This window comes from Melanerpes formicivorus, unplaced genomic scaffold, assembly GCF_026170545.1.
Source record: "Melanerpes formicivorus ecotype bairdi unplaced genomic scaffold, bMelFor1.0.p_v2 SCAF_10, whole genome shotgun sequence".
NCBI lineage: Eukaryota > Metazoa > Chordata > Aves > Piciformes > Picidae > Melanerpes > Melanerpes formicivorus.
The window spans coordinates 9,422,330-9,435,008 of record NW_027142362.1 but is presented as its reverse complement, the minus strand read 5'-3'; the positions used below and the strand labels follow the sequence as shown (position 1 = coordinate 9,435,008).

At 45.9% G+C, this 12,679-nt stretch overlaps 1 protein-coding gene across 2 annotated transcripts in view; it reads right to left on the bottom strand.

Annotated features, from left to right (window-relative positions):
* PIAS1 (protein inhibitor of activated STAT 1) overlaps nt 1-12,679 on the bottom strand; it is an 84,098-nt gene that overhangs the window by 21,797 nt on the left and 49,622 nt on the right. For both annotated transcript variants that reach the window (XM_068143550.1, XM_068143551.1), the window contains exons 3-6: nt 7,763-7,847; nt 6,725-6,772; nt 5,007-5,097; nt 4,068-4,202 (exon numbers count right to left, since the gene is read on the bottom strand). In XM_068143550.1, the coding sequence (XP_067999651.1) occupies nt 4,068-4,202; nt 5,007-5,097; nt 6,725-6,772; nt 7,763-7,847 (359 nt within the window). The remainder of the gene's footprint in view (nt 1-4,067; nt 4,203-5,006; nt 5,098-6,724; nt 6,773-7,762; nt 7,848-12,679) is intronic.

The window sequence follows — 12,679 nt, the reverse complement described above, 5'->3', positions numbered from 1 at the left end:
AGGTAATTGTACATCAGTCACAGGTGTTGGTCTTTTCTCCCTAGAATCAGGTGATAGAACAAGAGGAAATGGCCTGAAATTGTGCCAGGGGAGGGTTAAGGTGGATATTAGGGAAAATTTATTTACTGGAAGAGTGGTCAGGAATTGGAACAGGGTGCCCAAGGAGGTGGTGGAGTCACAATCCCTGGAAGCGTTCAAGAAACCTGTGGACATGGCACTCTGGGGACACGATTTAGTGGCCAAGGTGGTGTTAGGTCAGCAGCTGGCCTCAGTGATCTTAGAGGTTTTTTCCAATTGAACCAATTCTAAGATTCTATGATTTTCAGATTCTACATTTAAGGGAAGCTGTCAAGTCAAATGTGATCAAACTCTTTGGGTTTGTTTTTTAAAGCAAAGTTTCTTCTGTTTTTAAAAGAGGACAATCAGCAGCAATGCCTCTTCAAAAGCAACACATGAAGAGGTGCCTTGCTTGCAGCATTCCCCACTCCGCCTGGATGCACTTTTGCTTATCTTCCTGCCCTTGCTGTCTCTGAAATGCAAACTTCACTGCCAAGGCTTACCAGAAGTAAGGCAGTTCAAGAGTTCAGCGAAGCTGAGGTGTACTCTAGTGAATCTAACCAGAGCGGGCAAGAAGTCACCACTCCCAACTGTCTTGTTCTTCCCTTCTGGAAGAGGTTAGGTCACTTCTCCCCATCAACGTTCAGCCAGAAGCCAGGAACGTTCACTTCTGCCACTACAGAAAATAATCTGGTGTACAAGCAGGTCAGATGCAGAGTGAGGAACTCTGCCAGCTCCCCTGTATGCAGGGTAAGCCTTCCCTCAAGGGACAAGCAGGAACGGCAGAGCTCTTCCTGGCATCACTAACTGGTTTCAAACCAGGGCCTGAGATTCCTGAAGCTCTCTCTTCTTTTTCTCTTGTTAGCTGCTAACAGCAGCAGGTAGTAACTGTCTTTCTAAAAATGTGCCATGCAGCAGCAACACCCCTCTCTCCCTTCCACCCTCAAAATGGAAAGGACAAGATCTGTGCTCTCACACCAGGGCACATCAATTATATTTGGATAGAAGCAGCATTTCCTAAACCTGTCGCTGCTTTCATACACTCTGAAAAATGAAAGGCTTCCCCTAACAACTGCCATGTGTGTTTCCACTAGCAAAGCAAAGCAAAGCAAAATTAATCCACACCATTGTGACATCTTCCATCTTTTATTTAGGATGCCACCAGGATCCCAAGATGGGATTTCAGTCGTCTATCTTCTCAGAGTATTACCCAAATCGAAGACAGCAGCATCCAAAAATGCCACATTTGAAACGTTTCCTTCTTACCAGGAAGGCTTCTCCCCTCGTTAAAAGCCACTACACTGCTTTAACTTGTTTGTTTAATGCCTCAATTAGGAGAGAAGTTAGAAAAAAATGCTAATTAACATTGTGAAATTATTTACCGACAGCTTGAATCTACAAAGCTAGGAACTTGCCCAAGGCAGCTCGTACAGAAGGCTCTGGAAACAGATTGTGTTACCAAAAAATTATATATATATATAAAATAAAGATAAATGACAATTATGACTTGAGGAAAGGTAGAGTAAACCAGTTGGGACATGCATCTGACTCCGAAGGGAAGGGGAGGAGGGCAATTCAAATGGTGTATGGTATATCCGATTCCTCACGTTTAACTGTCAAGCTCTCAAACAATCACTTTAGGAAAGCAGTGCACAAGCAGGGAAGTCCTGACTGGCATCTGATTTGTATGAAATGCATGAAGAATCTGCCACTCTCCTCAGTTCTGTATTGTAAGCTGCAAGCCAATATGGGTTTATAACTGAAGTACTACTGGAGAGAGTCCAGTGAAGGCTACAAAGAGGCTGAAGGGCCTGCAGCATCTCTGTGAGGAGGAAAGGCTGAGAGCCCTGGGGCTGTTGAGCCTGGAGAAGAGCAGCCTGAGAGGGGATCTGCTCAACAGCTAAAGGGTGGGGTCAAGAGCATGGGGCCAGATCTTTGTCAGTAGTGCCCAGCTCAAGGGGCAAAGGGCACAAACCAGAAACCAGGAGGTTCCAACTAAACAGGAGGAGAAATGCCTTTGATGTGAGAGTGCTGGAGCTGGCTGCCCAGAGAGGTTCTCCTTCTCTGGAGAAATTCCAGACCCACCTGGACATTGTGATCCTGGGGAACCTGCTGTGGGTGTCCCTACATCTGATCTCCAGATGTCCTTTCCAACCCCCACCATGGTGGGATTCAGGGATTCTATGAATCATCAGCTTGCACACAGGCACTTCAGCAACATAACCCAAACCAGGTTCATTTTTTCAACACTTATTTCCGATACCTGCAGTTCTCATTAGATAAAAGGAGGTTTGAAAGCAATCACTCAGCCATCATTTATTCCATAACCTGGACGGAGGCTGTTTTACGCTCCACAAGAAATCCATCGTGAAACAGCGTCGTGATGCTTTATCACCAGCTATTGTGCATGGTTGGGCTGTAAGCATTTTTCCACTCTGGCTCAGGAATCCCAGGATTTGCACACTGACAAATTCTTGGACGAGGTTTCACCTCAGGGCAATTTTCAGGACTTCTGAAAGCAGGCTGGTTGGTTGCAGTGGCACAGCCACCGTTTTCCAAACACATGTTGATTCTGTAACGTGCATCCAGTAGGATTCTTTGCCATCAGAAAGCAGTGCACTCATTCAGAGGCTAATGTATTGAAGTTTCATAGTTTCATAGTTTCATTCAGGGTTGGAAGGAACCACAAGGATCATCTAGTTCCAACCCCCCTGCCATGGGCAGGGACACCCCACACTACATCAGCCTGGCCACAGCCTCATCCAGCCTGGGCTTAAACACCTCCAGGGACGGGGCCTCGACCACCTCCCTGGACAACACATTCCAGGGTTTCACCACTCTCATGCTGAAGAACCTCCTCCTCACATCTAGCCTGAATCTCCCCACCTCCAGCTTCATTCCATTCCCCATTCTCAGCATCCTTCCCCAGCCTTCCTGTAGGCCCCCTTCAGATACTGGAAGGCCACAATTAGGTCACCTCAGAGCCTTCTCTTCTGCAGACTGAACAGCCCCAACTCCTTCAGTCTGTCCTTATAGGAGAGGTGCTCCAGCCCTCTGATCATCCTTGTGGCCCTTCTCTGGACACGTTCCAGCACCTCCACATCCCTCTTGTAATAGGGGCTCCAGAACTGGACACAGTACTCCAGGTGGGGTCTCACCAGGGCTGAGTAGAGGGGGAGGATCACCTCCCTTGACCTGCTAGCCACACTTCTCCTGATGCAGCCCAGGATCTGATTGGCTTTGCGGGCTGCAAATGTACACTGAGAGCTCCTGTTGAGCTTTTTGTCCACCAGCACCCCCAAGTCTCTCTCCTCAGGGCTACTTTCCAGCCAGTCACTGCCCAGCCTGTAATTTTTTTGCATCTTTTTTTGTATCTTTTTGCAGCATGTTCCAGATTTAATTAGCCCAGTGGAACAGCAGCAACTTTGTAATACCAACTGTAATATTCTCCCCACAGACAAAAAGAAGTTACAAACACATGACTTTTAAAATATTAAGTATAAGGACAGCAGTTATGAGGATAGAAGTGTAAAAAAAGGCCAATTAAATCTCCTGGGCCCTGCCTGCTGAGCATGCCCACATTTGCTGTGGTAAAAGCCCACTCTGTTCTGCATGTCACACGCTAGTTACAAGTTGAAGCCAAGACAGGGTTTGTCAAGAGCCTAAAATCAGGGGTGGAGTTTGAAGTCTGAAGTTGTGATAGACAAATGTTCTATAGGAAGTCTTGATCTTCTTATCTGAGCCCTCAATGTATCAGTGGGGGGGTGGGAATCAAGTGGGAGAGATCACACCAAAAAGAAGTGAGAGCTAGTGATCTAAGGGAGCGTATCTGCCCCAGGTGCCACAGCATATCTGCCTAGCAGATACAATCAAAAGAAGGAGCAGTTTACTGCTAAACCCTGAAGTGTTTTCTGCACAATTCAGCTTACTTATCTTTCAGATCTTCCAAACAGATGCCAAAGCAGAAGCTGAGAAGCTTTAGACAGCATTTTTGTACCAAAGTTACTTACTCTTCCAATCTCCGCAGTCCACGAAACAACGATTGTGTTTGGTACCGTCGTAGAGAGTCTGACGAGTGAGGTAATGTTGATTGGTCTGCTAGGTCGCTTTGGTTCAACACCATTTTTGGTTGGTGGAAGATAGCCCTAGAAATCAACGTATTTATCCCCTCAGTAAGAAAGAAACAGACAAAATGCTTTTGCCTCCTTCCCCTCTCATCACAACCTCGCCCCAGTAGAAGCTGTGTCTCACCTGAACCAGGCTCCTTCTTCAATTGGAAGAGCTATCTAGCAGGCAATAAAAGAGTGGGTGTTTTACAAGCCCCATCTCCTTACACACAGCCTCACCTATTCCTAGGAATATTAAAAGGCACCTTTGTCACCTCTCCTGTCTCCCCTGCCTGGCTTATATCACCCAGCCTAACCCTGTGCATTGCCCCAGTTCACCAAGCTTTTTGGCTCCCTAGGCCTGTTGGTCAGTGATGGTCTATTCCCTGCAGAGAGGGCTTCCAAATGAGTCCCAACTACAGCCAGACCACAAAATCTTTGTCAAACATAGCAATTTATTGTCATATGCTTTGAAAACTAATCTTCTGGATCTACTGGATTTTTCCTCCCTGGAGGTGTTTGAACAACTAGTAGATGTGGCACTTTGGGATATAGTCTAGTGGTCATGGAGGTGCTGGGTAGAAGGTTGGACTTGATCTCAGAGGTCTTTTCCAACCTCAATGATTCCATGATTCTATATTGTTTGATGTCCTGAGAAACAATTTACCACCTTTTCCAGACATCTATTTACTCTACCATCTTTTCCAGGCATCTATCCATCTTCATTCAAATAATCCAAAATGTGAAAACAAAGGTTAGGAGAAATTCTCAGGCTACTTTCTCTGACAGACAGCTCCACATAATGCTATCCAAATACACATATCAAAGTAACATCTTACTTACTGGAAGGCTGCATGGTTTCCCATTTACTTTCACACACAGATTGGGTGGGAAGTGATCTTCTTGTGGACAACTGGTTTCTGATAAACAAAACCTGAAAGCAAAGAGCTTCCATCACCTTTCACTTCTAAAGTGATTTAAAGATCATCTAGAAGGATTCTTTCTCTCCCCACTGAGTTATGAAAGCATGACAGATCTTGCTAAACTCAGTGCTCAAATTAGCTGTGCAGGTCATTAAGCAGGAAAGGCCTCCCCCCAAGTGACCGGTTTGGAACAAGATGGCTGTAGATTCCTCCTCAGGTTTCCTGAATCCCTCAGACCAACTCTGACTCATTCAGATGTGCAGGTTTCTCTTTCAGAAGACAGACCTGAATGTCTTGCCCACCATTTCTCCAGCCTGACCTCTCAAAACACGACCAGGGTTTCACAGAGGACAAGTCTCTGCAATTGTCCCTCCTCCAACAAACCAGAGAGCAGTTCAGCCCCAGAATCAAATGCTATCCTCATGTCTATGTCAAGCCTCTTTCTTAAGTTCAGAGAGTTTTATTTATTTCCTCAAGCACAGACAGGTTTATTTGCTTCTGGAACCAAAATAAGACACACCCTTCCTTGTGCTACAAAATGTGTGTAGGTCAAGCTTGTGGACAATAGGCATTCAAAGGACCAGAAAGAGCCTCTCAGCTCCACTGGATTTCTTCCAAGAGACCTGCTCCATCCACATGAATGCACCATCACATTGGAATGAACCTAACAGGAGGGAGCTACCTTCTGTCCTCATGCTCCCCTCATCCCTTTGTCCACCTGACCCCACACCAAGCCAATGCAACTTGTTGATCAGCAGGTGTCCCAACAAGGAAGAGCCAAAAGCAATTGCTTTCTGTCTGGTGAGTGAACAGGGTCAGGGTGAGTTTAGATTGGACATGAGGAACAGTTTCTTTTCCAAAAGGGTTGCAAAGGTCTGGAACAGGCTGCCGAGGGCAGTGGTGGAGTCCCATCCCTGGGAGGGTTTCAGAGCCACAGAGATGTGCTGAGGGACATGGTTTAGTAGAGACCTGGCAGTGCTGGGTTAATGATCTTTAAGGTCTCTCCCAACCCAAACTACTCTATGACCAGAGGGATAAAGGCAAGACAGCCATTTTTGACAGAACCAAGCTCTTAAGCCAGCTCTGCTCACAACCCTGCAGAATTACAGAGATATATACAGAATTTAATCAACAGATGATGCATTTATCAAACCTTCTAAAATAACCAACAGGCTAGGACCCAATCCAATGATTCCCATAAATCCTCCCATTGCCTACAAAAGAATAGACCTTGGGTTGCCATGCCCAGGACATCTCTGTGTTTGACATCTCTGCTAGGAAAAACAACCCTCCCTACAAATGCTGAAGGTGCAGGCCCCTGGAATATGACAGGTGTAGAGTGAAAGAAAGGAGCATACACTGAAATAACCACCTGAAGAAAACCAGCTGGCTAGAGCTAAATACTCGCAGGATTTTGACACATCAGACATCAGGCCACCAGAAACTTCAGGAAAGCTGCATGTAACAAGGACAAGTAGTTAAATCTGCCCTTTTCAAAGCAGCCAACAGCTTGCTTTTTACAAGAAAACAACAGGATGAGAATCTTCTCCATGAAGGCAAGCCTGACCTAGTGGGTAACCTATAGCTGATGTATTTCAAACAGCAGCAGCATCAAGAACAGGTGATACAAACACTTACCTTAGCTGGACCTGTACTGTGAAGTCACATTTGGTCCCAGAAATATCCCTGGGAACAAGAGAACACAGGTTGAAACATATTGTTTGCACAACAACTTCATCAATATTGCCTCAGTCTGCTGTTAATTCAATGTATGCAAACCACACTTTGTGGTGTATATAGTCTAGACCACACTCTTCTCTCTCTGGTCAGTCAAACCACTACTCTCTCAAGACACACTTTGCATTTTTTAAGGGGAATAAATCAATTCTCTTCTCAGCTGAACTCTACAATTCCCTTTTTTGTCTACTATTAAGGAAATTCTGATGGGTCACTATGAAATACTATGAAGGAAGGTTGGACTCGATGATCTTAGAAGTCTTTTCCAACCAAAACATTTCTATGATTCTGCCTTTACAATGAATAAACACAGAATCTGACACGGGATTGGAATGATGGGAAGGGCTGGGGTATCATCCAGAGGGACCTGGACAGGCTGGGGTTGTTCAGTCTGGAGAAGAGGAGGCTGAGGGGCGACCTCATTGCTCTCTACAACTCCCTGAAGGGAGGTTGGAGCAAGAAAGGGGCAGCCTCTTCTCCTTGGTGGCAAGTGACAGGACTAGAGGAGATGGTCTCAGGCTGTGCCAGAGGAGGTTCAGGCTAGATGTTAGGAAATATTTCTTTCATAGAGAGTTCTGAAACATGGGAATGGTCTGCCCAGGGCAGTGGTGGAGTCACTGGCCCTGGGGGTGTTTAAGCAGTGTGTGGACCTGGTGCTTAGGGACATGGTTTAGGATTGACCCTAAATTGGTTAGAGGGTTGGTTGGACTGGATGATCTTTGAGGTCTCTTCCAAGCAGATGTTTTCTGTGATTCACCTTTCTCCTCTCAATCAGCGTGCACACAAAGGAGAGGATTCCCCAGGAAACCATTCTCTGAGGCACTACGCACACAGCTGTATCCCTCCAGACGACATTTCCAACGGGAGGCTATGCTAAACTAGTTTCCCTGTTGATTCATTTGATGGCAATACTTTAGATTAGAGATCAAACTCACTCACATGGAACTGCTGATTTGCTGCACTTGCTGTGGCGTCAGTGCAAATGCAAAGCAGGTTTCTCGAAATCGCTGACTATTATCTGATGCTAGAAGAGAACAAGAGATCATCACTTTAAAACCAGCAAGCAGAGAACCATTAACAGAACCAGCTCATTTCACTAAAGTGTCTGCACATAAATACACACATTTTTACAGCAAGCCCAACAGCCCCACGCGTGTCTGGTGCTGTAAACAGTTTTGGAGGCAAGCAAAGTCGTCGTCGAAACCCTTCTGTAAATAAAAGTGTAATAAACAAGCTCTACATGCAAGCAAAGTACACCCTGGAATAGAAAGTATACACTGGAATATGAATTATAAACTGTTAAAAAAAAAATACACAAACTATACCCTGGAATATAAAGTACACACTGAGATATAAATTATGCACTGAAACATGAATTATACACTGCACAAAGGAAAAAACAAAGTGATCCAGGGAACAGCAAAGTTGAGACCAAGCGGCCTGAGAAGTTTTTTTATCAGCCATGGTAACTTCATGGCTGAATGTTCTTTGCTATCAAAGAAACAAAATAAGAATTCTCATCAATCACTTTTGTATTTCCTTCATGAAACAAGCTCGTGGCCTGTAAAAGGACACAGAGTGACTGAGCACTACGACACATGGAACTTCTCACCTGTCGGAGACTTGCTGGAACGTGAACAGGGAAGGGCAACGAAGTTGGTGAGGGGTTTGGAGCACAAGCCCTATGAGGAGAGGCTGAGGGAGCTGGGGTTGCTTAGCCTGGAGAAGAGGAGGCTCAGTGGTGACCTTATTGCTCTCTGCAACTACCTGAAGGGGGGTTGTAGACAGGCAGAGGTTGGTCTCCTCTCCCAGGCAACCAGAACCAGAACAAGAGGACACAGTCTCAGGCTGTGCCAGGGGAGGTTTAAGCTGGATGTTAGGAAGAAGTTCTACACAGAGAGAGTGATTGCCCATTGGAATGGGCTGCCCAGGGAGGTGGTGGAGTCACCATCATTGGAGGTGTTCAGGAGGAGACTTGATAGGGTGCTTGGTTGCATGGTTTAGTTGATTAAGTGGGTTGGATTAGTTGATAGGTTGGACGCGATGATCTTGAAGGTCTCTTCCAACCTGGTCTATCCTATCCTATCCTATCCTATCCTATCCTATCCTATCCTATCCTATCCTATCCTATCCTATCCTATCCTATCCTATCCTAATTTATGGAGTTAAATGCACCAAATATACAAAACACAACTCACGAGATACTCAAGAGTGAAATCTGGTTCTGAAGTCCTTGGACCCTGTGCCATAGTGCTCCACAACAAAAACACAATGGAAGAAGGAATGCACCTGATGGAAATAAAAGTCTGGAGAATAGAGGCAGCTGAGGGACCTGAGGTTGTTCAGCCTGGAGAAAAGGAGGCTGAGGGGAGACCGCATTGCTCTCTCCAACTCCTTGTAAGCAGGTTGGAGCCACATGGGGGTTGGTGTCTTCTCCCAAGGAACAAGAGGAAATGGCCTCAAGTTGCCCATGGGGAGGTTTAGGTTGGACATGAGGAACAATGTCTTCATGGAAAGGGCTAACAAGGCTTGCCCCAGGCTGCCCAGGGCTGTGGTGGAGTCCCCATCCCTGGAGGGGTTTGAAAGCCCTGAAGATGTGGTGCTGAGGGTCATGGTTTGATGGTGACCTGAGCAGTGCTGGGGTAAGGGTTGGACTTGATGATCTTAGAATCATTAAGGTTGGGGAAGATTTTTATATTAAACACCTCCGAAACAAGGCCTCTATCACAAGCACACCCCTTCAGCAGGGCTACAGGCAGCACTGCAGTGCAGAACCACGCACAACAGCAATGAAAATGGCTTGGAAAAAGAAAATAAGATTAAATTTAAATAAAAGAGAGAAACCTCTCCCCAGAGAACTGTTCAACATGCTCATCAACACGTGCACTGAAGTGAAAGTTGTAAAGAGGCCTGCTGTTCAATTTCATTATTCTTTGTGGTTTTAGAAGGTTATGAATAACTATATTGTGTGTTAAACACTCAATAAATTTATCATTTTTTGTTTTACTCCACCACACTTCCTGACTCATCCTTGAGTGACAGATGAGTGAACACTTCAGGGTGATACCTCCGATATTGTGTTAAAACCAGCATGTGGTAGGTTGGAACCAACAATAGAATAGACATTGAGGTAGTATAAATATTAACAGCAGCCATCTCACTAAATCACATTTAGAGCTTTCTCCTCTGAGGATGCTGCAGGATCTCTGCAGTTTATGACACTAGATGCAACAAGCACACACAGCTCGTTATCAGCTGCTGCACAGCTAGGTGGGCCAGAAGGAGCTAACGCACACCAAGGAGCAGCTTTTGTCAAGCACTACCAACAGACAACCTTTTTAAAGCATTACATCATATAAAACATTTTTTTATCATGGAATGGTTTGGCTTGGAAGGGACTGTTAAGACCATCTAGTTCCAACCCCCACGCCATGGGTAAGGACACTTCCTACTAGTCCAGGTTGCACAAGGCCCTATCCAACCTGGCTTTGAACACTTCCAGGCTTGAAGCCTCCACAGCTTCTCTGAACAACCTATTCCAGTGCATCACCACCCTCACAGGGAAGAATTTCTTCCTAATGTCTGATCTAAATCCAGCTTCTTCCAGTTTGAAGTCATTACTCCTTCTCCTGTCACTCCATGCCTCTGTAACAAGTCCCTCTCCAGTTCTTCTGTAGTCCCCCCTCCAAATCCTGGAAGGCTGCTCTAAGGTCTCCTTGGATCCTACTCTTCTCCAGTCTGAACAATCCCAACTCTCCCAGCCTGTCTCCATGCCAGAGGTGCTCCAGCCTTCTGATCATCTTGATGACCTCCTCTGGACCCTCCCTAACAGTTCCATGTCCTACTTGTGTTGAAGAGATTTACCCCATATTTCCTTTTCTTGTGTTTGAGGAGCCGTTTCACACATTTCCTTTCCATCCCATAACAAGTTTGATTGTAATGTCCAAAAGAACCATCTGGGCTGGGGTGCAGCCCCAAAAGCACCATCTGGGCTGGGATGCAGCCTCAAACTCATGTTTTAAACACTTGTGCCTACAGAACCCAGCATCTATTTTAATTCTAATACATTTTTCAGTTACATTTGGTCAAAGGAGGAACACACAGAGCTTCAGATGGGAGCCAGCCATGTTATCACAATGTAAGGATATTGAAACACAATGTTTACAATTAACAATGAAAACTTGTTGCAATATTTGGTCTTTAAGACAATTTTACAGCTATTTTTAGGTATAAATGGAAAGACTGCAACTACACACTGCAATCGATGCAAGAGGAATTAGCAAAGTTATTGTCCTGCAGCCCAGAGAGATGAATGAATTCAAATTACTCTGTGTAATCACATAGTTCAATGTGGACTTCATCTGTTGGGTTTCCTTTTCTTCCCAACCCCAGATCCCTCAGGTGCTCCTCACAAGAATAGAATAGACCAGGTTGGAAGAGACCTTCAAGATCATAGCATCCAACCTATCATCCAACATCAACTAATCAACTAAACCATGGCACCAAGCACCCCATCCAGTCTCCTCCTCAACACCTCCAATGATGGTGACTCCACCACTTCCATGGGCAGCCCATTCCAATGGGCAATCACTCTCCCTGTATAGAACTTCTTCCTAACATCCAGCCTAAACCTCCCGTGGCACAGCCTGAGACTGTGTCCTCTTGTTCTGGTGCTGGTTGCCTGGGAGAAGAGTCTACAGCCTCCCTTCAGGGAGTTGTAGAGAGCAATAAGGTCACTCGAGTCTCCCCTTCTCCAGGCTAAGCAACCCCAGCTCCCTCAGCCTCTCCTCACAGGGCTGTGCCCCAAACCCCTCACCAGCTTTGTTGCCCTTCTCTGGACACATTCCAGCAAGTCAACATCCTTCCTAAACTGAGGGGCCCAGAACTGGACACAGCACTCAAGGTGTGGCCTAACCAGTGCAGTGTACAGAGGAAGAATCACCTCCTTGCTCCTGCTGGCCACACTGTTCCTGATGCAGGCCAGGAAAGACTTCAGCTCTAGACACTTCACCAGCTGCACTGTTGTTCTCTGGACCTGCTCCAGCACCTCAGTGTCCCTGCTGGAGCTGGCTATTGCCTTCAGATGTACTCACTTTAATAACTAATAACCCACCTAATAAGCTAAAGGCTATTAACTGAAAGATCACTGGTCCCCAGTGATAGGAGATGACCATGCTGCTCAGTGCTTTCTTAGTTGTAAAGCAGCTCTGACACCCACAGAACACGCTGTCAATACGTTGCCTTTGTGTACAAGCAGCAATCACTGTGATTGCCACGGGAGCGCGGCCAAATTGCCAGAGAAGGAACGTGTCAATTAGGCAAAGATGATCCAAAAGCCAATCAGAAGACATCCAAACTCTTGACAGATTGAACAGTGCAGAGGAAGACAGACAAGAAGCTACACTACTCTAAAGTACAGGAGAGTTATGGTCAGGCTCTTCAGCCACCCCTACGATACAGATCTGCCTCTTTGATGTGTAACTACCAACAGGGGAATGAGCAACTTTCATCACCAGCTGCCCAGTTCAGTGTGTGCTACCATATGGAAGTCTAAGCTTTATGATCAGGGATGATTCAGCTGCTCATAAAGACAATTTGAATCCCAGAATCCTAGCGTGGTTGCTCTTGGAAGGGACCTCTGGAGATCATGCAAGTCCAACCCCCTGCTAAAGCAGAGGCACCTACACAAGCCTGCCCAGGATCACAATAGCCAGGTGGGAATCTCTCCAGAGAAGGAGACTCCAGAACCTCTCTGGTCAGCCTGCTCCAGGGCTCCAACACCCTCACACTAAAGAAATTTCTCCTTTCCAGGTTTCTAGTTTCTGCCCATTGCCCTTTGTCCTGTCCCTGAGCACC